At 39.9% G+C, this 26,787-nt stretch overlaps 1 protein-coding gene across 1 annotated transcript; it reads right to left on the reverse strand.

Annotated features, from left to right (window-relative positions):
- Positions 1 to 1,005: 1,005 nt before the first annotated feature.
- Positions 1,006 to 26,773, reverse strand: ap1g1 (adaptor related protein complex 1 subunit gamma 1). The gene is made up of 23 exons (XM_050054365.1): positions 26,633 to 26,773; positions 20,056 to 20,259; positions 19,822 to 19,946; positions 19,336 to 19,477; positions 19,072 to 19,168; positions 17,104 to 17,180; positions 15,383 to 15,478; positions 14,307 to 14,387; positions 14,120 to 14,218; positions 13,981 to 14,036; positions 13,765 to 13,878; positions 12,337 to 12,477; positions 11,834 to 11,888; positions 11,480 to 11,602; positions 11,244 to 11,333; positions 10,036 to 10,160; positions 9,796 to 9,900; positions 9,510 to 9,651; positions 8,609 to 8,732; positions 8,296 to 8,400; positions 7,991 to 8,151; positions 6,588 to 6,686; positions 1,006 to 5,890 (listed from the first exon to the last, which is right to left on the reverse strand). The coding sequence occupies exons 2-23, from the start codon at positions 20,254 to 20,256 to the stop codon at positions 5,789 to 5,791; spliced, it is 2,460 nt and encodes an 819-aa protein (XP_049910322.1). The 5' UTR covers positions 20,257 to 20,259; positions 26,633 to 26,773; the 3' UTR covers positions 1,006 to 5,788.
- Positions 26,774 to 26,787: the final 14 nt, after the last annotated feature.

Genomic DNA, 26,787 nt, shown 5'->3' on the forward strand with positions numbered 1-26,787 from the left:
CTTCTGTTTGGTATGCATTTTTCATTTTTCCTAGCTATTTGGCTTGGTTAGCATTGCCACTTCACAGCAGCTGGGTTGATTGTACGAACCCAGGGTGGGGGAGCCCTTCTGTGTGGAGTTTGCATGTTCTCCCCGTGTCAGTGTGGGTTTTCTCCGGGTACTCCGGCTTCCTCCCACAGTCTAAAGACATTAGGTTAATTGGTGACTCTATGTGTCAGCCCTGCGACTGTCTGGGGTGTCCAGGGTGTACCCCACCTCTTGCCCAGGGTCAGTTGGGATAGGCTACAGGCCCTCCTGCGACCCCCAACAGGAAAAGCGGTTACAGAAAATGAATGAATGAATATTTAGGATCAGGAGGTTTAAAAACTAAACATTGTCAATGATAATTCAGTCCCTATGTCCTAAAATGAGACAACGAGAGTCAAACAGCGATAATAAAGCCCTAATTTCTTCAAATGAGCACTTCCTAATTAACAGCATCTTAATTTGTTACTGTTGCTAAAATTGGTCAAATTTGTTGCCATATCAAACTACAAACATTATTACCCATAAATAAACAAGTTTAAACCATATAATGTGATCAAGTTTTTTTTTTTTTTTTTGTCTGGATCAGCTGTAGACTGACTTGACAGAGATGGCTGCTATCTTGTTGTTACATGCATTTGTGTATTGTGCTCTTAACACCGCTACATGGCACAAAAAATTGTCCATGGACAAGGACAACAGGTCTAAGTTAAGTAGAATGAAGTGTAATGTCAAGTAAACTCAAAATGGGATGTCCTCATATGAGGTCACAGGGTCTCAGGAGGATATTATGATATAGTAAATGTTCTGTAAAATCAATTGAGAAACTGCTTATGTATAAATATTAATTTCTGGCTGATTCAGCAAATTTTCATACAGCTCATCCCTGAAATTAAACAGCCCAAATGAGCCCAGCACTCATTTTCAATGGATCAGATCAACTGTTACAACCCTCCCCCAAACCAAGAAAACAAACTACCATAGTTCAGCTAGATTTTTATTTGACTTTTTATTCGCTTGATCATTTTCTCCAACCCAAAGACAAGAATACACAGCATAAATTGAAAATATCCCATTTAATAGTTTACAACTTCTCATCTTTAATCATCATTTCATACTTTCAGTCTGACATTCACACTCACCTTGAAGCCATGGAACTGCGATTCAGTTCAACATGTCAAACTTGACTGGAAAAAGTGAACCTCATGCCTCCACCCTCCCCCCAACAAATCAGACACCATATTGTTTTACAGTCAGGACAGGCCTGGGGGGTTACAAACAGATTTTGTTTTTAAAATACAATGGATGCATTTTTTCTTTTCTTTTTTCTTTGATTCAACAGGGAAAGTGAACATGGGTGGTAAATTCAGATGCTCTTCCAAGCCCTTTACACACTGAATTCACCCTAAACAAATAAAAAAACAAAACAAAAAAATCAATTATCCAATTAATCCAAATGACGGATGTGCACTTTCATCACTCATAAAAACATTAACAGTATTGTGAGCACTATCTGAACAGTTTCCTATTGTACATGTTAGTACTGACCCATGAACGTGGTGTGATAGATTTTATAATTTGAACTTTTCTTGCATTTCAAAAAAGAGTCTCTGGTCAAGAGTAGAAATGACATTATTTACACTGGTTTTCACATGCAGCTCAGAAGCTGAAAGTTGAAATTGCAGCCAAAAATCATGTCCTATCTAGATAAAAGACATGTCGCACGCCATCACGCTCTCTCAAGCATGATTATTTTCTCTTTCTCTCTGTCTCACTCACACACACACACTCACAAACACTCACACACACTCACACACTGATATCACCTCAAACGCTGATCACCGCTGATGGGTATTTTCTTCCGTTTCTTTTCTTCCTTTTAAGTTACAGTGTCCAAAGCACTTAAGTTGGGTTCATTTCCATTTGTACATTTAAAACTGCATGAATTTACGGTATTCATTGAAAGAACTGATCAGATGTGATTAACAAGGGTACATACTGGTTGAATAAGACGATACAAACAACACCAACAAAAACATTCAGGAATAGATGTATGAAACTTCCTTTCCCATCCCGTCAGCCTTCCGTTTTGCACAGCTCCCCCTTGTGGCTATTAGCTTGTAGCACAGGCTTGTCCCAGGTTTGTTTTGAGGCTAATAAAGCAGCAATCTATAAATACAAAATCAAAAAAGGTCCTAACACACGCATACACACAAAATAAAAACAAAAACGAACCATTGCCTTCCTCCCTCATCACCTGTCATGATTAACTGCCATGCAAAGTTGAAATCTAAACCATGGGGGCTCGGATCAGTTTGATATGACGTGTTACAGCCCTGCCTTTTGTATCGGTGACTACAAAGAGACACTGAAAGGTGCGCCATGCAGAGGCAAACAACATCAGCAATAAGGGACGAAAGTAAAGAAAGGAAGCCAAAAGAAAGCGCTATATGCTTCAGACCCAAGGAAGGACACTGCTGCTCCAACACACATATCTGGAACCACTTCATATATCTTCCATCAGCTCTTGTCCAGACAAAGCTCTATTCCAGCTTAACCTACTGACCATACTGGGAAAAATAAATCACAGTGAGGTTGAAAAAAAATCTGCTGATGTGGCACAAGTAGTGGCCTTGCTTGGCTGAGACATGATGCTTTTAGGAAGGAAAAGGTTACCAGGCAACCATGAGCTCTAACACGCAGAGAACACAAGGCATCATTTCACTAATCAATTTGTAGGTTGAAGGGAGTTTAATAGATCAAATTGTCAAGAGTGCAGAACACTAAACCACATATGAGGCCAGAAGGAAGAGTTACATCAGTGGCGAGAAACCTGCTCCTCTCCGAAAGAGGGCATGGATACATGAGGCGTTCAAGGGGCGGGGAAGCAGATGAAGCAAGGTGCCACTTCTGCTGCTGTGCAGCACTGTGCTTAGGTTTCTCAGTAGTACAGTACATCATTCAGACAACATCTGTTAAGATAGCTCCAGACCTTATTTCAACATCCAAAGGACCCAAACAAGTAGCCTACCATCTTTGTAAAAGAAGTAAAGATGACACATCTGATCATGAATGAAGTATGAAGAATAGTAAATCAAATGCAGCTCAATTGCATCCTATTAAGGTTCTTTTTTTGTACATATATGCATACAATTATACGTCCTAGCTAATCTTTTAAGTCTTCATGTGAGTTTTATTTAATTTGATCAGCTTTTGTTTGTTTTACAACTATATACAATGTACAGGCAGCAGATCATATATCTTTTACAATGAACGAGTGATGATACAGGGAAGTCTTTATAGACTGATGTTGACTAGATCCATTTAGACAATATACATTGTGAATAATTGGAATTTTTAGAAAATGGTATCTAAAAAAATGATGAAAGATAGTACAAGAGACAAAATTGTAAAAGCCCTCAATATGTACAGAAAAAAGCCAATATAGCATTTGTCAACAACAGAAAAAAGTTAAACTGAAATAATTTTCTCCATATACACATATCATAGCTCAAAAATATTTCCAAAGCTAATAGTCTCTCTGATTTGGTCACAGAAGTAAGAAGATAGTGAAGCATAGTGAAAAGAAGTATACAGCCTGATTGAACATCTGAGGATCTCAACACAGCATCGCAGGGCTGCTAAGCTTGTTAAGTAATGAGATGTACAAACTACCATTAGTTTCTCTCATGCAGATGCTCCCCTTGATTGCAATTCATAACTAAACAAAGCTGTCAATCTACTGCAACTGAAAGTTAACAGAAAGAGAGATCATCGTGAGGTATTAAGGTTACTGTCCTCGACAGCATGGTCAGAATTCTGATTTGGAGAAGACGAGAGCCAAGAAATCATACTAACAGTCACCACAGAACGACCCATCCCAGTACCTCACCACGTGATCCAAACTCACACTTCAACGTTTGTTGACGGGGGGAAATCTTAATGATATTTCACTTCAGTACGACATACTGTTTAAAAACACTTGAAACCTTGATGCCAGCCTATGAAAAGTTTACATCAATTAGCTGCCATAATCTTTATGATTTGCGTTGTTTTGAGGACTCGTTATCAGTAACATCCAACAGGCATTTTTAATGAAAAGTCTGCCAAATGGAATAGGAAAAGAAACAATCAAGATCATGTAGCTATAATTTATGTTTTTGTCAAAGCAGAGACAAAAAGACATTGCTGTGGACATGCAGGTAGGCCAGTATTAGTGGGTGACCGATAATTGACTTAGGAGATATAGAAGTGAAAAAGTTAAACTTATTAAATGAAGTGACACCAATTTCAAATCCATAAAGACCATTTCCCTCAGATTGAAAACACAATCAGCACACAAGCAGACTTACAAACGAAGCTCATACAGAACTTAATAGTTCAGGGGCTTTTATCTAGCCAAGTCAGAAAGGCACATCACTTTGATATCAGGCATAAATAATTAAGTCAAATTACTGCAGAAATAAAACATACTTTCACAAAAATAGTGCCAATAAGATGAGCGTCCCCATCAAAGAAGACAGCCATGAGAAAGCAGACTTGAGGGGAAAAAAAGCATTCAGTGCATGTAACTACATTCATAACAAGCTTCATTTACATGTATGTGCATGGTGACTAAGTTCGACCAGGTTAAACAATTCTGAAACGTATCTAAATTACAAGCTAGACTGTGAGGACACAGATGCAGGAAAAGTTTTAACGCACATCTCCAACACAAATGCAATCAGCTTGTCTTCAGATAAATTTCAGGCCTGGATTGTATCCATCCTAATGAATGAACCTCCTCAAACTATGCAAAGCAATTAACTGTTGAATTTATTATACAGGTCTAAAACTAAAGCTACAGATGAGATGGTTTTAGGAGAGCTTTGTGGGGAAATCTGAGCACAGTCTCTGAAACTAGCCACAGGTGATTAAACTGGGCATGTTGGATGTGTTCATGCTCTTGTTGTGACAAATCAAATGTAGACTACTTCCTATAGAAACATAGGATAAAGAGGCCTACTACCAGAGCCAGAAATTCCCCCTCTGAGCTTGAGGCAAGGTGTGATTGTGATCCTATTAATGCTCAAACATGCTTTAAGCAAATTAATGTAATTCAAAATGAATACAACTCTCTGACAAGTTATATCACTTAAAATGTGGAAAGTCAAAAAAGAGGGGTTATCCAGGAAGTTTCTGACTGCACTATATAGACCTTTCAAAGCTTTTTCTGCTGCCATCATCAGGACTACAGGTTCATATAAAAAAAAATGAATGCAAAGCCAATTATAAATATCAATGGAGCAAAGTGTTTCAACTGCATTTTAGCTCAATTACAAATTAAAATAAAACTATGGTTACTGCAGTGCTCATAGTGGGTGACACTTTTTCTCTACAGTGACATGAGAGGTTAAGTGTGCCACAGTAAATGGTGTGCATATGTGCTTTTGTGGGTGGTAATGGTGCTGGGCGGAGGGTGCATGTGGTAAATAGAACTACTACACAAAAGACATCATGGAAACCAATTATGAAAGAAAAAGAGAAAGTTCACTGATTGATATGTTTTCCCAATTATTCTGGTGATGTCAATAGTCAGTAGGGTCTTCGTAAATCGGTATTTTTCTCCTGTGTTAGATGCTCTGCTGCTTCCCATGCAACTCGAGGGCAGCGGACTGCAGTGACGTCACAGGGGGATCCGTTGGAAGAAAGGAGGGAGGTGAAAGGAAAATCGTTTTCATAGTTCCCTTGGTGGGGGGCTTTTAAGAGCAACAGAAGCAGCTCATCACTGCCAGGACTGAGGGGGGAAGTTATTAACCTCAGCCAGGTCTTGCACAGGCGAGCCTTTGAGGGTGTACGTCAGCTTGATCCTCATTCGTAGCTGTTGCTGAAATTTTGTGAGGATGATCATGTTTATAAACGAGGACATTCTTGCAAGGCATTTGAGACTGCACAGGTCTTAAAAGGTCCAGTGTGTAGGATTTAGGGGGATGTATTGTTTTCTTTAGTGTATAATCACCTAAAAATAAGAATTGTGTTCCTGTTAACTTACAATGAGCCGTTTATATCTACAAAGGGAGCGGGGCTTCGCCTGTGGAGATCACCATGTTGCACTGCCATGTTTCTACAGTAGCCCAGACTGGACAAACCAAAAACTGGCTCCAGACAGGGCCATTCATGTTCCACATCAGCCACCATAGTTAGAAGCCCATCCACAATGAGCAGTGTCGGATTTAACTGGGCTGGGCTAACGACCTGGCTCCGACATGCCAAACGGCATTAGAAAAACACTGATTTGTAATGTGAAACTGCTTTATTCAGTGTTTTTACCAGTGTAAATCACCTGGCCCGTTTGTTTTGGCCATGAATAGAACGATGCCGATAATTTGGCTCCCAGTAAAAGCCTCCATAAAAATAAACACTGAAGGAATTCTAATTGGGAGAATTTTCAGCTGGTTAAAATCTGAAATCCTCGACACTAGACACCACCTAAATCTTAAACACTGCTCCTTTAAATGTGTGCCAAGTGTGCCTCAAAGAACAAAATGATATATAATCAAACAATCTGTGAAGGACAAACTCACCTTCTGTGGGTTGAGGACTCTGATGACCTGTGTGACAGTTCCCTGGTTGAGTGCTGGGACAACATTACTGCTAGGGGAGAGGAGCTGCAGCTGGAATGTCTGACAAACAGATAGAGGACAGTATGTTGGATGAAAATTTGATGATACCCATGGAGAAATGGGGTCATCACAGCAGCATGAGTAAGGGATGCTCACACTGATCAGACACTGACCACAATTGATGGATCTTCAGTTCAAATGACTCAGTTTGACTTTTTATATTTGTCAAAAAGATAATGTGATTGTAAAATCAGGGATGCAGACAAATAAACGTCACTGTGTTTTGTTGCCTGATCCATCATCGCTGCCAGATCTCCACGACAAAGACTTCTAAGGCTTATCTTTCTGTCTAGTCGAACACAGACACAGGATGGCGCCAGTGCTAATGGTGGGACTTGGAGTGCAGTGAGGCAAGCAGTATCTTTGGGCTGCCTAGTGAATACTGAAGGCTGCTAAAAGCTTGCTGAATGTTAATTTAGATATTTTAAGCTAGTCACTAAAAAAATGCTAAAAAAGTTTTATAATTCCATGTCCTGTTAAGGCCAGTATAATTTGATGTAAACTCTAGCCTACAGATATGTATGCTACTCTCGTAAGGCCAAGCAGAAATAGGGTTAGCAACAATCCTCTGTAAAACAGCACAATATATAAGATGTAAAAATGAGAATGTGTGCTCCAGCTGATGGGCAGTGCTCAGTTTCAGCTTAACTGTTTCCAACATGGCAGCCAGGTCACACACTTTCTCATTTTACAGCTAAACAGTACACTAAAAACAAAAACATTGAGGTGAGAAATAGGCAATGCAGTAACAGAATCATGATTCACTTTTGATCAGTGCTGCCTGGTGTAACAGTTTGACCGCAGTTAACAGAATTATTGACAGCTGTTAGCTTACAAATAGTCAATTTGTTGCTTTTGTTCACTTATGGTAAGGTCAATATAATCAATAACGAGGCAGAGGAACAGGATCTGTCTCATGTACTGTGTGGATATAGTGACAGTTCAGCCAATATGACAAGAAGTTATTTTAATAAAGTTACCAACTACAGCTTTAAAGCTACTGTAGGCAGTAGAAATGAGCACACCAAAGACATTGCAACTCTATTAATGATTAATTTCCACTAGTACCAACTGCCTTAAAAGTTAGCTGTGCTTTCAGGTTAAAGATCCAAAATGTGCATCAATGTAGGCTATAGACACATGAGTGGCAATACATTAGTGGCAATGTAATCTACAGTGCAAAATAAATTCAATCAGGGCATTCACATTGTAATACCACGCAGAAAACTGATCAGTAATGAACACCATTATCTATCAAAACATTTTGAAATTCAGCCATTTAATGTCAGATTGTGCGTGCTTACCTTTGGTACTGCAGCCTGAAAAACAAAGTCTGTCATATCTGCCTCTGTTGAGTTGGAAGCATGGATGGTGATGACGGCGATGTTTGGATTGGGATTAGCTCTCTCAAATGTGAAGTCTATTTTCAGACCATTCTTGTTGTATGCCGTCATGGGAGGAATAGCTATAGAGAGATATCAGAGGAGCAGACCATCAATAGAGTAAGAGAATTTTGGTAATCCAAGAAAGGGAAAAACATAATTACCAAGTGCTTTAATACATGAGGACAATACCAAGGGAATGGTCAAGGGGAGCAACAGACTCTCACCTGCAGCTGCAATGTCATTAAACAGGGGCTGTGAGGAGAGGCCATCCAGGAGGAAAGAGGGTTGGGAAGTGGGCACAGAGGGAGCAGGAGCAGGGGCTGGGCCGCCTGGAGGGATTGGATAGGAACACAGGAGGGTTTCTGTTTACTTTTTTTTTTTCCTATATTAAAACCAGACACAGTCAGCACTACGTTACTGCTGAACGGGAGCAGGCACATGGCGGACAACATCACATTCCCACTGGGGTCACGTTTATACCAGGTCCTTGCTTTGCTCTAAAAGGGGTGACAAAGAGTTTTAAAGAGAGCAACCTACCACTTAGCGAGAGGTCACCCAGCAGATCAAGCAGCTCTCCTCCAGCTGAGGCAGGCTTGGTGGGCATCGTGGTCGGGATTACTGGCACATCATTACCACCCAGCAGGTCTAATAAATCATTAGCCTGGGGAAAAAAGATGACATGGGAACATGAAGACATACCTGATATCACACAGAATTGTCAACTTGTTACACTCCATTTCCATCTTCAGTCTGACACTGCATCTGCTTTAACTGATTTCCATGGGGGCTAGGGACTTAATTTTCCCTAACGAATAACTAGAGACCACATATCCATCTGAATGTAACTACGTTTTAAGTCCACACTGATGCATAGCCATGCCAGCAGAACTGTTTTGCCAGGGTTTTAAGGGTGGAGTGTAGCCAAGAAAAACAAACAACAATGTCAGGCGAAATTTAGAAGACAAGTCGATTTTGAAAAGCCTGGATAGCACCATCTACCCTGTCTGTAGCACTTGCCATTATCATTAATTCTCAGCACAGGTTCCAGCACACTGCTTGTCAATGCTTGACAACGGTGTTGGTCCTGCCTGTGGCAGTGATTGGCTAATCGAGTCCCCCCTGCAGCCCTCATTGCTCAGTTTTTTACACTGAGAAACCCCTGTCTCATGCCATGATGCCAGACAAATCAGTCAACTTATTGGAACGGGCAGATTCTGAGGTCTGGACCTGCAATATCTATGTACACTTCACATTAAATAACAATAATCTTCTCAACCATTTAAAAAATATTCTATACCATCAACCACAAAAACAAACAAAAAAACCAAATTAAGAAATATTTAATAAAGCTCATGGTGTATTCTGTTTACTATTTATCTAGTGACTCAAACAAAGTCTTTAATTTCTTCATAATAAGGTAAAAAGAAACTGCCCTCACCTGGTTGGCTGGCTGGGTGACAGGTGGTGGGTGTTTTGGTTCCACAACAGAGGGCTCAGTCTCCCCATTTGTCTGTACAATCTCTGTGGGGCCATTAGTAGCGGTTTTCTCCATAATGGGCATTCGCTCTAGGAGAGCTGGCCTAAAGTCAGGGAACAAGTAAGCGATCAAGAGGGAGAAATAAGATGCACCAAACTCAATGGAGGATATTACTCATCCAGTAACTGGTAAAATGTGGTTGTGATAATGTCACATTAATTTCTAGTGGAGTTTAATGCAGTTTTACCTCATGTGGTCATATTTCTTGAAAAGCGCATTGTACTCCACAGCTCTCTGCTGAAGCTCCACATCGATGCTACTGCCATATATCGAAACCACCTTCTTGATTCGGCTAAAACAGAGTTTTAAATGTTTCAGATTAGAAAAGGGAAAATGTAGCATTGGTAATAGTGAACTTTATATCTTAGCACTCAAATGTTTGCAAACCTTTAGAGTATAGGACGTGTGTAAAAAGGCTGTTACTCACTTAACACTGCTGAAGCGAGTAGACAACTTCATGATGGCAGTGAGGGAATAACCTCGGGTCACAGGTGTGGACAGGTTGGACACCAGGAGGCCCTCCAGTACGTCCAGAACTTCGTCCTCTGTGACCTGAAATCAAAAGGCAGAGAAGAAAACTGATGACCTGGTGTTTCTCTCAGGCAAAGAGCTAACAGTGATAAAAGGGGACCCTCCACTGGGTCGTAAATGAAACAGCTGTGTACAGCCTCAGAGCTGAGTCACCACCATTTTAGACTGAACGAAGGACTTGCGATAACAGTCATAAAATATGCCGTTTCTACTTACAGAAGGGGGATTAATCTGTTTTTGGATCAGTAGGTGAAGTTTTTCTCCACTCCCTTTCCATGCTAAATTATTATGTTTTCTTAATGCTGTATCTGGTATGTCATAATCAACATAATGTGTAGGAAATGTATCTTATAGATGAATATATTCAAGTTTTTTTTTTTTTCTGAAATTATCGAGCTCTCATGGTATTATAATGTTATTGGTGCGAAAAAAACAAACAGAATTCATACTGTTCAATCAAACTTTTAATAGGCTATTTGACATATAATTCAGTCAGTTTCCTGGTTTGAAGTCGGAGCTGGAGAGGATTATTTTATTACAAATTGACGTTGTGTCTGTGTGCATCTTTCACCCAGTAAATGTGCTGTGAACTCAAACCAATTCTGTTATTGACCAAACTGAGTAGAAGGGTTACAGAAAGAATATAATGGGACATTTGACAGCTGTATTTTGAACTGAAAAAATTATTTCACATAGAAATGGTCTCTTTGAGGTAATAACAGTCTTAGTTTGACTTTTAACATTACCTGAATAGAGGTCTACACTCAGGCCTATAATTTGCAAAAGGATTTTGATAAAGAAAATGTGAAATATATTTCATCTTTTTGTTAATAATTGCCTATCAGGATCTCTGGGAAACTTATCAAAGGCCAGCCCTGGATTCCTACTCTGATAATTAAAGCAGTTAATTGAGGGAAATTGCTTGTGTTTATTTCATGACAGACACAACAGATGCTTTATGCTTCTACTTTGATATTAACTGGAGCAGCATTCAGTCCCAAATGGCGGCTGCACTGTAAGCACACCCTCTTGTGGCTGTTGCGCAAAACCATTATAACTTCTTTGTATGTTTTTGTCTCTGCGTGCAGTGTTTGGCTGGGATACCTGGATGGGCTCTTCCTCTTCACACTGTCCGGATACCAGCAGGTCTCCGTACTCTCCTATGCACCAGGACGCCACCTGCACTAGAGGTTGCTACAGAACACAGAGAAACACAATGATGCACTCTTAAGATAGTCTGAAATACAAACAGAACATTACATAATCAAATCTGTGAGCGTACTCTTCAATGATGAAGATGTTCTAAATCTAATCACGACCCACACCAAAACTGCTCTGACCTGTGAGATGTCATCCAGCAGTGCTTTGTAGAGTCTCTGTACTGTGTAGGCATGCATCTCCACACTGTTGGTGATGAGCTGGATGAGGTTGGGAACAGAGTCGTCTCGCACGTAGCTCCCTGCCTGTGAGGGTAAGCAGAGATGTCGATGAGAAATGCAAATGAATCTCAAATACTTAGTTGTAAGTTTCCAGTAAAACTAAAGAAGCGTTGGCTGAGAAGGTTTATTACCAGATTTGATTAGATCATCAGAGGTACTCAAGATAATACTTGCATTATTATGCGCACTGAGAATTAATTCCAACCAACAATCAAAGGCATTAGAGACAATGGATTGTTTTTGTAATATACGTACTGTTGTCAGGACTCTCATAATGGTGTCTATGTGCCATCTTTTCGACGGGGCATACCTGTAACACAAATTACACACTGATTAGTCCCAGCAAAGGCCTGCAGAAGAATCATAAACATGTTAAGTTATTTAGACTTTAAAGAACCAGGATTTTAATGCTGTCAGAAAATAAATGGTATCAGCATGGTCTGTCAGACGATGGATCACTCATTTTCTCATCATACAGCATTTCGATGTTAGCCACACCCTGTCCATTGTGGTATCACCTCTTCACAAACATAACTGACATTTAATCTATATAAAATTGAATTCATGCAGATAGTTACTTCTAACTGGTTGTAGCAACCTGGATCTCTGCCCTCAAAGTACCAAGAAAGGAAAATAAAAAGCTGGAATTCTCTTTTACAGCCTTACACATGACTGGGTCACACAGGATGTGCATCAAATTATTTAGAAGCAGCTGAGTACATGTAATGTGTGGTGTAGTCTGCGTGTCAGTGCCATACTTCTCTGCAGCTAGGAAGACTCCCGACGCACAGTCTGCTTTGAATTCCGGGTCACAGGAGTCCAGGAAGTAGAGCAGCTCCTTCATCATGCCTCTGATGTTGTTGCCATTCACCAGGGCAAAACTCAGTTCCATTGCACGTCTACACGACAACAAAAAGCAAACAAAGTTCAGAAACAATGAGGCTAAATAGTAAGACACAAAATTGTAGTTTAGAGTAGAAATAGACAACCATTTTGCTTTAACATCTCATTATGAAGTAAATGTTGATTGCAAAATGTAATGGCTATAGAATAATGACATCATCAGGGGTTAGATTGGTTCCTTATATCCCCTATATTCCCTGTCCCCTATTCCCTATAAGCCTTGCTTCCTCTGTGCAATTCTGACTGTCAATAGGTACGATCTCCTGGGAGAATAAAGGCTCAACACACAGCACAAAGAAACTGCGTCAACCACTGTGCAACCAAAACTGGAACAGGATGGCACTTCTGTTTCCCCAGTAGCCATTGGTACCATTCCCAGTTATCAAAGAGTATCAGCGCAAGTTCTTTGCAGTGTGTGTGACATGCAACAAAGGGCCACAGGCTGGACTCGAACTCGGGGACGTTGCGGCACCAGCCTTGTACATGGGGCGCCTGCTCTGTCCACTAAGGCACCAACGCCCTACGTAAACTTAACTCTTAACGAGACCGACTAACACTCAAAGCAGCATTTAACAGCTTAAACCAACTCTGTGGTGAAGAATATAACTCTATGCTCGGTCTGTTTGACCTCAAAAACCCTGCGTCCAGTCCACTCATCTTAGCTTTTCCTGAGCTAAGGTGCAACACAGAGGCTGCTCTCCACTGCTAGAGATGTCAATAACCACACTCCGCCTCCCCCTGATTTTGCTATTCCCATACAGACTGGAGACTGCTTTTAAGGTTTGCAAACCCTGGACACTATGCAGGCATAAATATCCCATGATGGGTTTGCCTGAGCAACCGCAGATGGATACAATCCCACTAGCACCTCCTAGTTTAAAAGCTACAGCATAGAAGCATTTTGTCTATATGGTTAAAATGAAAGGGGACCTGGACAAAAGCCACACTGTATGCAAGTAATTTCATTTGTTTAAAGTAGTCGCACAGTCAGAAAAAAAAGAAATCAAAAATTTTGATGCATCACGATGCATTGATAATCATTTAATATTCTGATTGTTACCCTCTAAATTATAATCAGATCAAATCATGAGGTCTCTGGAGATTCCCACTACTAGTGTGTCCTGTGTTGTTGGTAGTTGCTGCTAGGCTGAGAGGAAAATGGAAAGCCAACTGTTGGTCTTTGCAACAATGGTGCCGACAAGTATACTACTTGGAAACACAAGAGGGTGAAAGTTGAGAAGTTGTCTGTTTCTATTTTAAGTAGTGTGTGCACTGTGAATCACCTCTTGATGGACACATCCAGGTCTTTTAAACAATCCACAATGGTGCTCCGATGCCTCTGCACTGCGTTGTGGTCTGTCTGTACCGTCTTTAGTAGAGATGTCAATGCCACGTATCTGGAATGGTTGGTTTAAATAAAAGACGTCATCAGGAATTAATAAAAGCACTTTGGGTGACTCAATGTGTTTAGGGTCAAAAACTATAAGCAAAAGAATTACCTTATATTTTTGTCATTGTTAAGCAGGAAGCGACCTAGTATGTTAATGGCCAAGACCTGTAAGATAAAAAGCATTTTAGGCACGAAAAAACAAATCAAAATGCTCATACAATGTTTTCATTTACATCACACTGACTCACCCTCAGTCCACTTTCAGACTTGATGTCCATTATGGTCAGTACAGTCTCGTAGAGGATTGCATTGCCTACATTTTTACTTGTCTCTGTGTTCGTTGCAACCTGTAAGTACAAATACCACGCATGTGTCAAAAAAAAGCACTCACCGAGATGATTTTAGCCAAAAGCTGTGAATGTGTTGAATTCCAACCTGTGCAAGAATGTCATTCATTGCTTCACTGGAGTCGTCGTCACTCTTGCCTAAAATTCGCAGTAGTCTCAATATCCGCACCTGAGGAAAGAAAGAAACAGTCCGTCCCTGTCAGTTCACTTGAAAAATGTGATGTAGTATATTGACACTCAGGTAAATTCTGTGGTAAAGTTCTCTTTCCCCACTCCTTGCTTGCTGCTGATCTGACATCATTTTGGTTCTTCTTTTTTTTTTTCACTGGCACAACTTCGACTGCTTTAGCTGTAGTTGGGCCATTCAATACTTTAATCATTTGTAATTCTGACTGTTAACTCTCTGCTCATCAGAAATGTGTCTACACCAGGATAAGGACATTGTAGCACTTTTTTGACACAAAAGCAGAGGTGTTGTGCTATTTAAGTACCGCAGTACACCCATGTGAGAAGTGTGCATGTGCATGATTCATTTGTGGCTCGTGTTGAAAGTAATCACTGTTCCTACATTGACAAGTTTACACACATTTGTCAACTATAACTACAAAACGAAAGGATGTTTTGATGTTTTTTCATCCCTACTTGTTAACAACTAAACAGACTGAAGAAAAAAATAATTTAATTCAGTGTCGCTCACAGGCCACTGCCTGCAGCTACTGGCAGTTTTTAAGGTGGAATATTGTCTTGCAAGTTACATGCCCCATGAGTTAATGTTGTGTATCAATCAACACACCTTAAATGTCAATATGACTACTTTGACCCTTCCATTTGTTTTTACTGGCTCTTTGACATGATAGAAGTTTTGGTGATGATTGGATCTTCAAGCGCTTAAAAAATGTATGAATTTCAACCAGAATATGTGAACACTGAATATTATATTATGTTGGAGAAAAAAAAATGGCGGGGCATCTTTCCTTTGTGCTCTGGCAACACAACAGCTTTAAATAGTCCTTTCATTTCCTTTGATGTTTCTGTCCCAGTGAAACACAATTATGTTGCCACATCACAGGTTCTGATCACAGTTGCCCCCGGTATGTTACTGCACAAGCGTCAGGCTACAATAGCTTACAATACAAGGCACTTTTAAGAAAGACAGTTGCTCACCTGCAGGAAAGGGTCGCTTATGCCTGACACATCATGTTCAGGAGAGTATCCAGACATGATTAGGTTCTTCAGGATTCTCACCAACTGTGGAACCAGCTATGAAAAGACCAACAACAGAGCAGAGAAGGAGAGGTGTCATAGTATTTTGTTTAGATCTCGCACATTTTCTACTTATCTTCAACATTTATATGACAGTCCATCATTAACTTTTAAAGTTACCAATTTCTCATTAACAGTAGCAGCCAGCCAAACTGATATGAAAGGCAAAGGAGCTGGGATTTTTATTCATTGAGGTAGAGTAACATGGTTGAAAATTAGATAATTGAACAGCCAAATTTTTGTGAAATCAAAACGTTAATCATATAAAAATATTAGGTTAGAACATTTGGCTTTAAAGGAAACAAAACGTACATTCACACTTCTGTCCCTTCTGAATGCTGCTAATTAAATTGATGAACATTTAAATAGAGATTAATTCGATGCCAACAAAAATAGGACACATCTCGGCACAATAATTAACTTTCTAATCTATGTAATTTTCATCTCTCCTCGCCCTCTAAAACAGGTTATCAAAATGTAACCTCAAAGTAGCACTCCAACACTTTGGGAAACAGTTTGCTGTCTTATCCAGCATTAAATTAGAAAATGATGCATGATTTTCATCTCTTTGCACCCAGAACAGGTGACAAGCTTACAGATACAGGATATAAACAAAACAGGTTTGGAGTTAGGATGCCTACATTTTTCACTTTTGGGTTTGTTTCGGCCTGCTTCCTGTCTTTCTGTTACGCCAGACTGAACACGTTTCAGACCACAGGATGCGCAGAGATTAAATGAATATAAATGTTCTCTTCTGCTGTGGGTATTACCACAGACAAGAAACCCAAAATGCCAGAGTGGGGACCTAAGGCAGTTGTTGACATAAATACGCTACCCTCTAACAGTGACATATATACAGTGGAAATCATCTGTTCCTGGTGACAACACCTGTGGCAATTATGTGAAAACACACCGACCCTTTTAAATAAACAGTGATCAAATGAGTTGCCTATGAGGCAAAAATGACACTCAAAACAATAGTGAGAAATGTATCTGACAAATGGACCAAAAGATTTTTTTTGTAATATTCAAAACATTTACATAGTAATGATCACTGTACAAGTTAAGGAAATTAAAATTAGAAATTAAAACACAACATGACATTACTCAACACAAATTTGGTTACGTCTGAGGTGAGTGTGAGGAGTGATTACTAATTACAGCATGCACCAGCTATGAGATCAGAATGTACTCTTACCTTCTCATTCTAACACAATGCAGGAATTGTAACAAAGACAAATGACAGAAAAAATATGAGGTAGATGTTAGGGAGGGGAAACTGGAAATCATTCACTTTCAGAGAGCTTAAAATAATGTTAAGATCATGAGCATGAGGGATGGTGCTTCTGGCACAGTTTTACACCTAGAGAAGGAGAGGTACAGCAGCAGTTGAAATACAAGAGGAAAAGACAGTGGTAGGAGATAAAAGATTGAGACATACTTTGAATGTAGAGCAAACCTGTAGCGCAATCCAAGCCTCAAAAGTTTTACATGTCTGTCTAAGCTTAGCTATACCAAAAAGGAAATGTGTACGCAAAAGGAGAATGAAATGTGACGTGAGCTTAAGACAAATGCGTAACTAACTACTTTAATGTCCTTTGGCTGAGAGAATGTGTTTGTACCTTTCTGAAGTGGGCCAGCATGTCAGGACTTCTTTCACACATCTCAGTGAGGAGGACAACTGATGTATGGAGAACACCTGGGGGAACAGACAATTTAGATTAATATTTTGACAAGAGTTTGTCCAGTTTTGTTCTCTGTATCAGTTATTTGTTAGTGAAAAAAAACAAAAACAACAACAATTCAGGCAGGCTAGTTTGAATAACAATTACACACATTTTAACGCTGACTATAGCCAAAACCCTTCACCATGAGTGTGTCCTTTTATGCATTCGATTGGTCAATGCAGTACATTGCCAGATGATGTTGTGTTTTGCCAGGTTCAAATTTTTTGCCACATAACCCTGTCCAACTTTTTTCCTTTCGCTCTACACCTTCGCAATCCTGCTGTACCATGCAGTAGTCTCACTGAAATGAATGAACATGCTGTGTTATTGCCAAACAGTGCTTTTATCTGTCTGAACACAGAGTTATGGTACAGTCACACATGCGCGAAATTAACACTGGCAAATATTCACTCCTGCTCACCTCAATTCAACCGAGCAAAGGGGCCAATAAAACATTTGCTTCTGGTGGCAAAGCAAATGTGCATCTTTGGATTATTGGAGTGACCAGCGAAGTCGCAGTCTTAACCAGCAGCAAAGACATATGTGTGGAGGAGACACTGATTGTTGCCATGTCTAACCAGCTGATATTGTATGATACGTTGGTCATGAAACAAGAGAGATGTTGCCCGACAGGCAGTGAGGTGGGAGACAGGGATGGAACGTAAAAAAACGTATCATGTAAATGTACCAATTACATCACATTTCGCAGTATCTATTAGCGAGCTGTATTTCCATGTGTGTCATACCCGGCGCTGTCCACATTCAGCACGAGTAACGCCTTAGCAGGCGACAGTCACTCGCCTGCGTTTGCTCATGTGTGAAGATATTAAAGCATTCGGCTTTCACAACATCTATGTACTGGGTGTGCCAAATGACAGACGAGGTAATCTGCCACGCTGCCATAAATGTGATTTACACAGATTCCAAAACATGTACCAATATGCAGGCTTTGCTCCTGTTTTGGGTGCATCAATATCCAAGCTGACCAGTCGCACAGACACCAAAGTCAGGTGTCAAAAATATGATGTACTATCATACATAAGATTAACTGCAGGGAACGTCAGGTGACAGCATCATAAATCTGTAAGATTATCACACAGGCTAATCATTTCCTAGTGACCTAATATGAATGTTAAAAAGTTGAAAACGTATCATATGAGTAACGGCAGTGAAAAGCAGTGGTGGTGGGTGGTGAGCCACACAACACAGTCATAAAAATGTCATATTCTAACAAAATGTTTAAAGTTTGTAGTGGGTTTTGGACTTAACACTTTGAGTAATCAATTTCGTAGATTGTTTTTGAATGTGAGACAATTCACGCACGTTGGGTGTTTGTATTATAGTGATAGCATTACATAGTATTTAGATTTTTGGTCATTAGTTTGTTTCTGCAAATTTGTGTTAGCAATTCCTGCCAATGCTTGAGGCCATGTCATACCACCTTCCATATACTGTATACATTATTCAATGGTGTGCATTGCAGCACAGACAATAATGAGCTATAAAACAGCAAGAAAAAAAATAATTCTATAAATTATCTTATCTGAATCAATCATACAGCATTGCCATGCAATGTCAAAGAAGGTTAACTTATTTCAGAAACGTTACAACAAAAAAAAAATCTTCTCATGACATACTGTATCTCCCCTAAGTGGGGTACACAGAAGCCCCAGAGTTTATGACAGACTCATTAATTCCACTCTCCTCTGCAAAGGACACCACAAAAAAAGGACATGAGCTGCCCAGCTGTTCTGAGCAAAGCACTGTGAGTGGCAGGAAATAGGACGAAGCCTGCATTTGTGCAGGACAGGCACACTTCCCTGCGAGCCAGCAACTGCATCCTGACAAACCGTTTACACTTACCATGGTTTTTCTCGCCCAGCAGGTTTTTTGTGGCTGGAAGGAACATTTCCATAAGTTCTGGAACCTTCCTGATGACATGAACTGCACACAACGCTGCCTGTCAACAAATATTTAGACAAAAGACACTCTGAGGAAACAGCCCAACCTTTAACACAATATCTCACTTCCGAGTGTAACTGTTAGTGACGATGCATTCAAGAGCAGTCAAACTCAGACTTATAACCTGTCAAGTATTCTTATACACATGACAGTAATGAGACTTACTTTTTTCCTCAAGTACGAGTTGGATGTTTTGAGCAGCTTCTCCACCTCTCCAGCCAAGTCACGACACATTTCTGAGGAACCCATGCAGCCCAAAGTGCACAAGGCCAGACCCTGGACGTATTGTGTGCTGTGATTCAAGTCACTGTGTTGGGAGAAGAGCGGTGAATGAACCATAGAAACACAGACAGATAAATACAAGAACATTTTTGGAAGAAAGTTCCAAAAAGTTCCTAAATGAGGCAAATTTGTAGAGTTACATCTAGGCCATTTCAGGCATTAAGGGATTTTCTTTAATTGAATTTACTTCTAAATATGTAATTTTAATGAGCAGAGATGAGTTTTTAGAGGTTAATCGATGCCTAGAGAGAAACATTAAAGTACAGGTCATTAATTTCATCTTTCACCAAGATCAAATTATTGTGCATTGCCAGAAAATAAACTGGAAAAATATCAAATGTATTCACAGAGAATCTGGCCTCCACTTACTTCTTAATGCAATTTGTCATTAGTAGGTGGACGTCCTGCCTCTCATCCAACAGCAACATGGCTCCCAAATAACCTATTCGTTTGTCAGTGAACTTCTGGGATGCAATCAGCTTCAGACACTCCAGCTGGAAAACAAGTCATCATGTCACAAAACTATCCAAGGGTGTAAGCTATGGGAAAATAAATTCACTGGAAATCCTTAAAGCTCTTTCAATTAATTCTGCCTCTCCTTACCTGCCCAAAGTGTGCCGGGTAGCCCAACATGTGCATATAAAGGAGCTTCGCCACATTTCTGCAACGGTATGTATTGTCTTCCTCTCTGAAGGAAGAGCGGATAGCAGCACACTCTTTCTGGATCATCTCACGCTCCTCTGCCTGGGTCCGTGCTGTCCGGATTGTCCGGATCAGCTCCCGCAGTCTGATCGGAGCTGGCATTCTCTAGAAAACATTAAGAAAAGAAACAGATTTTCACTCGTTGTTTTAGGGTTGAAACTACACTTGACAAAATCGAATTCAGAAAAGCTGCATCTTGAATGAAGAAAATTTGAGAAATAATAATTGTGCGTCACACTGCAGCGTCTTACATCACTTATACACCTAAAATATGTCAGCCTTGGTTCAAAATGACCATAGTGGGCATAGAAGAAATTTGATTGCTGACCAACTGCACTTACATGTAAATTTTACAATTGGAAAGTCATTGCAGTGCATGAAAACACATATTCTGGTTTCCAGCCTTGACTAGATTTTTCCAAATAACCTGGTTTCTTATGCCTCTAAAATGTACTAACTCAAACTAAACACGTCTTTGTTTTATGTTGGGAGACAAACCAACTCCTAAACCACAGATATGCTATGATGAATACTTGGGATAAGGAGGCAAAAGATGACTTTTCTATTTAGAGCTGCATATTTTAAATAGTATTAAAAGTGCAGCAGCCACGAAAGGAGAGTGGCAGGTGAAATTCCATTCCCTCGCGGAGAAGCTTCTGACAGCACACAAGATTTAAACCACAGGAAGAGGTTCAAATATTTATAAGTACATGCTAAGTTGTGAGAATAAATTCTCTTGGGTTCATAAGTACCAAATAAACAACCATTTACCAAAAAAAATAATTAAAAAAAATAAAAACATCCAACAGTCTCTACACTTACTTCCTCAAACCAGGCAACTTAGACAATGTGATCACATGAGTCAAAGCTATCATGATTCTCTTGGATTATAAAGTAACGCCAAAAACACACCACGCGGCAGTGAAGTGTCAACTCCAGCCAGCTGACATGCAATGTCTACGGAAAGCTGTGGTGGCTGCTCCAAGCTGTGGCCATTTGATTCTGTGGCAAACTAAAAGTTGGGGATAGTTCAACTTTTAGCAGTGAATTCGGCCAGAGAACACCTGCAGCAAATCAGTAAACACAGAACAATGCACCTGTTGTGGCAAGCTGCACTTTGCCGCTGCTTGATGCATTTTCGGCACCATATCTAAAATAACTTGCACCACACAGCATACACAAACTCTTAAACGGAGCAGTACAGCTAGTATGAATATCTCAAGAAAACTAGGAGGCCAGATACGCAACACATGGATAACAACGAGACAGAACTTTATAAATGTGTGGTTTATCTAAAGAAAACTACATCTTGAAATTGCCAGTGATAGACACGAAGAAGTTTTATTGTGGTCCTCTTTGGGTTTATTGTATAGCCTCTGCAGCGCTGTCATTACCTGTGAAAATAAATGTTGACCTGCAGGTTCTCAACATCTCAATTTCAGTCCTTACCCAACTGGAACATTATTAATAGTGCCCCCTCTTCTTAGAGAGAGGTACAATTTGTCTCCCATCTCATGAAGCCTTTTATCTGGGAGCATGCAGTACATAATTAAGCTGCTACAGCAACAGAAGCGGTGGTAATTACTTGTCGAGTAAATCCATTTTCTCCATCTAACTAGTACTAAAGTGGACTTTTGGTAGACTGAAACATAAAGGCCTTTGGACAGTGCAGATACCGTTAAATTACCCTTAAAAGTTGTGTGATGTCAAAGACTGGTGAATGGGGTTGCACTGTTACACAACTTTTCATAAACAATGTACTTTTTAAAATGTGAGACTGCATTATAAACCACTAGTTTTATCATCCAAAGTCGAGGATTCAAGCAATCATAAAACATGTCACACAACAAAATAGTTTGTTTTCTGCCATGTATAATTCCTAAACCACAGAAAAAAATTGTTGTGAATCCTGACACAAGCTGCCTTTATAATGTATTTCTACATTTATTTTGTAGTTGAGCGAGTAATTTCTCCGGTTGGATTGCTGTCATGCTAAGCATCAGAGGAACATTTTCAAAGGGGAGATCAGTTGCTTTCCATTAGCCTGCTGATTTTTCCACCATGATTTTCAATGGCAGCGCAACACCAAAGACAGCTTCATGTTGTGGCTCTGTGAAACTGTTACACATAAAGCCATGTCGTAAGCATTTATCTTATCCAGAAGTTTGGCTGCTATTGTTCTCCCTTGAGCCCAGCCATAAGACTTATGGAAATCTTACTAGGTTCTGAGCTGGCTTATTGCCAGAGACCCTTACATAGAAAATCAAGTCCAGCTCCTGTTCCCACATAGAAAATCAAGTCCAGCTCCTGTTCCCACATGACACCAACTCCAGCATTTATAGATTAAGGTGACTGTGAGGAATGAGCTTTAAATTAACCTAACATCAACTTTAAATTTGTCTTAGAAATACTTGGCTGCCTCTGACTCTTTTTAGACCTGTATACTGTGGAGGCTGCAATATTTTTTATCTGAATGGAAAAGGAGGAAAATCACCATACCTTTTCTTATCATTAATTATCACTGCCAAGATCAAATGAAATTCTTTGAAACTATGCCAGTCTATTGAGAGAAATAAGGACCCAGACAAGGAAGGAATGAGGGCATCCTTTGTTGCAAGGTGGTGGTTTGTAGAGAATTCACTGTGATCAAAGAGAAATGCGGGGGGTGGCCAGGCAAGGCCACACTTTAATAAAGCCAGAGATCTACTGTCTTTCTTAACACCATTTAAATTGACTGAGCTGAATGGACCTAGTGTTGGGCTCCATAAATCATGACTCCCCTTCTCTAGCTGTGCTTATAATCAAATGTGTACACATTAAAGAAGAAAAATCCAGTCTTTGCTGAGAGCTAAATTAATTACAGTAACTCATTCTTGCAGTGGCGGTACAATGGCACATTCTTCTATGTTTAAGAAACATCATATGTCTCGTCATCCATAATTACCATTATTTTTTCATGCTGTTACTATTTCAGGGATGTGGAACAGTGTGTAAAGTTCAAAAGACAAAACTTAAAGGGAGGGGTTGGTAGGTGGATTAGAAAGGCCACAGGATAGAGAGCTTGAGCTTATTCAATACTTGGGCACCAACAGCCTCAGGTTCACTCACCAAGGTCAGCTTTACTCAACCTTACAACAAAGACAAAAAGGGAACTGTTCTGCTGTGCGGCCATATTACAGATTAAGGTGGTGATCAAACAGACGAGCCACTAGAGCTGATACAGATTCTGTCACACAAAACAGCTCAGTGTACCTGAGGATATCTGGCCCAAATGTGACAATGACAAAAGGTATAAGTCCACGCCCTGCGTCAAAAAGTTGGAGGAAAAAAAAAATTGCTACAAGACATTACAGGTGCACCATACCTAGGTATCTAAGAGCGACTACCACCAAGACCTCTAAACCATTTAAACCATTTACAACCTGACACCACTGGTCATTTATGCCTCATTTCCACTGCATGGTTCGGCTCATCTTGACTCCAAGTCAGACTGAGCAATATCATTAACACATCTTTCCTATATGGGCGTACTTTGCACGTACTGTGAAATGTTCATAACAAGCTTTACTCTCATGAGAGTTGGAGAGCCAACCCAGATTAGCTTTCAAAGCCTGACAACCAGCAACAAGCAAAAAGTATGCCACACCTCCCTTGTACCACAGGGAGCAGTCAACCTGAAGTCTGAGACATCATACTAGAAGCATTAAGAGATAAAACACAGTCTGACTTGGTTTTACTTTAGATTATTGCACCCCATGAGGACTTTGTTAGAAAGTAAAAGCGCAGATTCAATATCCACAACTACCGTCTTTGTCGGGAAAGAGTTGCACCGTTAAACTAGACAGAAAGATCATCAGACAGATGCAAGATATACAAAGCCACCACAGGGGAGAAGCATTTTCCCTGCTCAATTTGCCAAGCTGTTGTAACCTGCACTTAATCTGTTTATTCTCTTTCTGTGCTCAGCTTTGCACTCAAATGTTAGAGATGAAAAACTATCAAAGCACTCTATTCCGTCTTATATCACCGACTAAGTAATCAGCGGCGCAGAGCAATAAATAATTGATCATTCTACATACATGCACAACAAGGAAGAGCAAACATGCAAGAGTAATCAAATCTGTATTATGTCAGTTTGAACAAGTGTTACATTTACATGCTGCTTCCTTCATGCGCAGTCAAATGTTAGCTGTTTCACAAACAAAAATGTTTTGGGTAGGCCACCAAAATAGAGTTGAATCCAACTTCATTGTTTTTCAAATGTATGAATTTATCATTTCGTCTTTTAAGTAAAGAATGATTGATCTGAGAGTCTGCCTTTTACATTAATGTAAGTAGTTCGTTGTGCTGCCTTCCTTCTGCCAAGGTCCACTACCACATATAAATTCTCACTCTGTCAAAGACACCGTTAAATGTATGTGAGCACTGAGCTTAATACTAACTATTCATGTGAATTAATGGCTGAACCAGTATGAGGCTTTGCAGTTGCTCAACAGATCCCACACCAATAACTTAACGCAGCATCATGGAGTTCAAATGAATAACTAGCTGTGTGCAACCGAAAGGTTCATGCCCTCAGCCCCAGCCATCATTTCTCTACTTCGAAGACGTAGCCTAGTTGTTGCTTTCAAAATGTAGACTTAGTTAACCTATGCAAACAGTTATGTTTAAACTGTTAGGTTGCAAACTACCCCACAGGCAAAGCTCACAAAACAACAAACATTAACAGACTTTGTGGAGCTGCTGTTACTGTGAGGAAGTAAACAATACATACGAAATCTGTGAGATTAACAATCAGATACTGTGCTAGTTAAACGTGTTACCAATACAATGACAGTGCTTAGTATATACTATGACTGGCTATCTAGCAAACTGACGATTTTGAAATGCAAAGTCAAAGAGATTTTAAGTGGAAACAGATCAAATAAAGCAGAGAACTACTGACCCTTAAGTCTTTCTGATAATCTTCAAAAAACCCAGGAGCTAATTCAATTTACAGTGTATGGGAGACGTTTCTGTAAACATGGTCGCTATCAGAATATTGTATTGTGTGACCCTACTGTAAAATAAAGGTACTCTTCATGCACCTGCTCAAGTAAGAATTTTGCCCCAAAGTTAGTCACAAATTCACTGTTGGCAGAGCTTAAGGTTAAGTGGTTTTAATTAAGGTCATAGCTGTCTTGTTCCAAGCATAATGTTATGCAGTCTTCATGCTATAACACTGAATTATTTAACATCAAAGGGCAACTTTGAATTCTGCTGAATCTTGGATATATTTTCTTCAGCATAGGTTAATATTAGACAACGGCATCCTGTCAAAAAAGTGATTATTACCCAAGAGCTATTAGGTATTTTGAAATGCCACAAAAGCGATGGGACAAAAATGTGCAGGAATCACCCAACCTGTTCGTCATTTGATCACTTCCTACTTACAGCTGACTTCCTTAACGTTAACTCATAAATTGTTTTTGTAAAAACTAGTCTTCCTCATTTAATGTAAAGGCATTAATTAAAGGCGTGTACCCTAATGTTACCTACTTAATTAAAGTCGTTGCCAACACCAAGTAACAAACTTATAAAACTAGAGCAAGGATGAGTCCACGTCCTCAACATGCTAAGCTAACCGTCGTTAGCTTCCTGGATATGTAAATGAAACGTTGACTTGTTAGAGGATGTTTACGATTTATCAAATGCTTGAAAAGTCTGATACCATTACAAAGCTTTGAGGCAAACGTCAAATGCGTAATGTTAATGCTAACGCAATTTACACCTAGCAAAAGTAAGCTAACAACAAGCTAACACTAGTATCTACAAGTATTTTCAGTGAAAGGGCAGCATATTGGGTTGACACCACAGCAGTAGCTTCACCTTGGCTGACTTTATATCGTTAAATGGAAGTGTACATGAACAACAGTAGACTATAATGTCGAGCTGAAACGATAGGCCATTACAGGCTTGGCATGACACCTGAATCTGATCGCCGATTGATCAGGACATGATGCAGTTTAGGCCTTCTTGAAGCATTTGGATTATCAAGCTAGCGAGTTTGCTAACGTTAGCTACCTGACCACTCGTTTGCTTCTCTGTTACCTAGTCCGAATACTGCCTGAACTAAATGGCAAATTCAAAGTAGCTCGCTAGTTAGGTAGCTTGAAAGATATCAAACATAAAGTTGGCACTGCGTGTTGTCACGATTAATATACCCCAGTGGACATCCACACCACTTAAATGGCTATTGAGCTTTACATCCCTAGCTCAGCAGGTAGTTAGCAAGGCTACAGCTATGAGACTATACTAACCATGCTAGCTAACTTAGCTGCTGACAGGCACAACCCCGGTGCACTGAGGGCTGCGACTTCCTATGCAGCGCCACAGTGAGAGTTGTCAACGTAGATACAAACAAACCACTGACGATTAATCACACGTAAAGACATTTTCATGTATTTCTGCCGACATAATATTCTTAGAATATACTTACTAGCCGTAATGACGCCAGAAAATAACTGGAATCGTATCTATTAGCAATGGAGGGAGGAACACACTAGACATGCAAAATGGTGGCTACTCCAGCCTCAGCACATCTACCGCAGGCGGAGGGTTACACTGACATATCCCAGAGGTTCGTGAAAGAAG

This window comes from Epinephelus moara, chromosome 1 (assembly GCF_006386435.1).
Source record: "Epinephelus moara isolate mb chromosome 1, YSFRI_EMoa_1.0, whole genome shotgun sequence".
Lineage (NCBI taxonomy): Eukaryota > Metazoa > Chordata > Actinopteri > Perciformes > Serranidae > Epinephelus > Epinephelus moara.

Bases quoted from the DNA above. Each gene is read 5' to 3' on its own strand.
- ap1g1 (XM_050054365.1), bottom strand. From the start codon at position 20,256: ATGCCAGCTCCGATCAGACTGCGGGAGCTGATCCGGACAATCCGGACA. The intron at 10,161-11,243 runs GTATCCCAGCCA...TTTTGATTTCAG, and splicing joins AAGAGGAAGAGCCCATCCAG to GTCACAGAGGACGAAGTTCT. The intron at 9,901-10,035 runs GTGAGTAACAGC...ACTCTGTTTTAG, and splicing joins ACTCGCTTCAGCAGTGTTAA to CCGAATCAAGAAGGTGGTTT.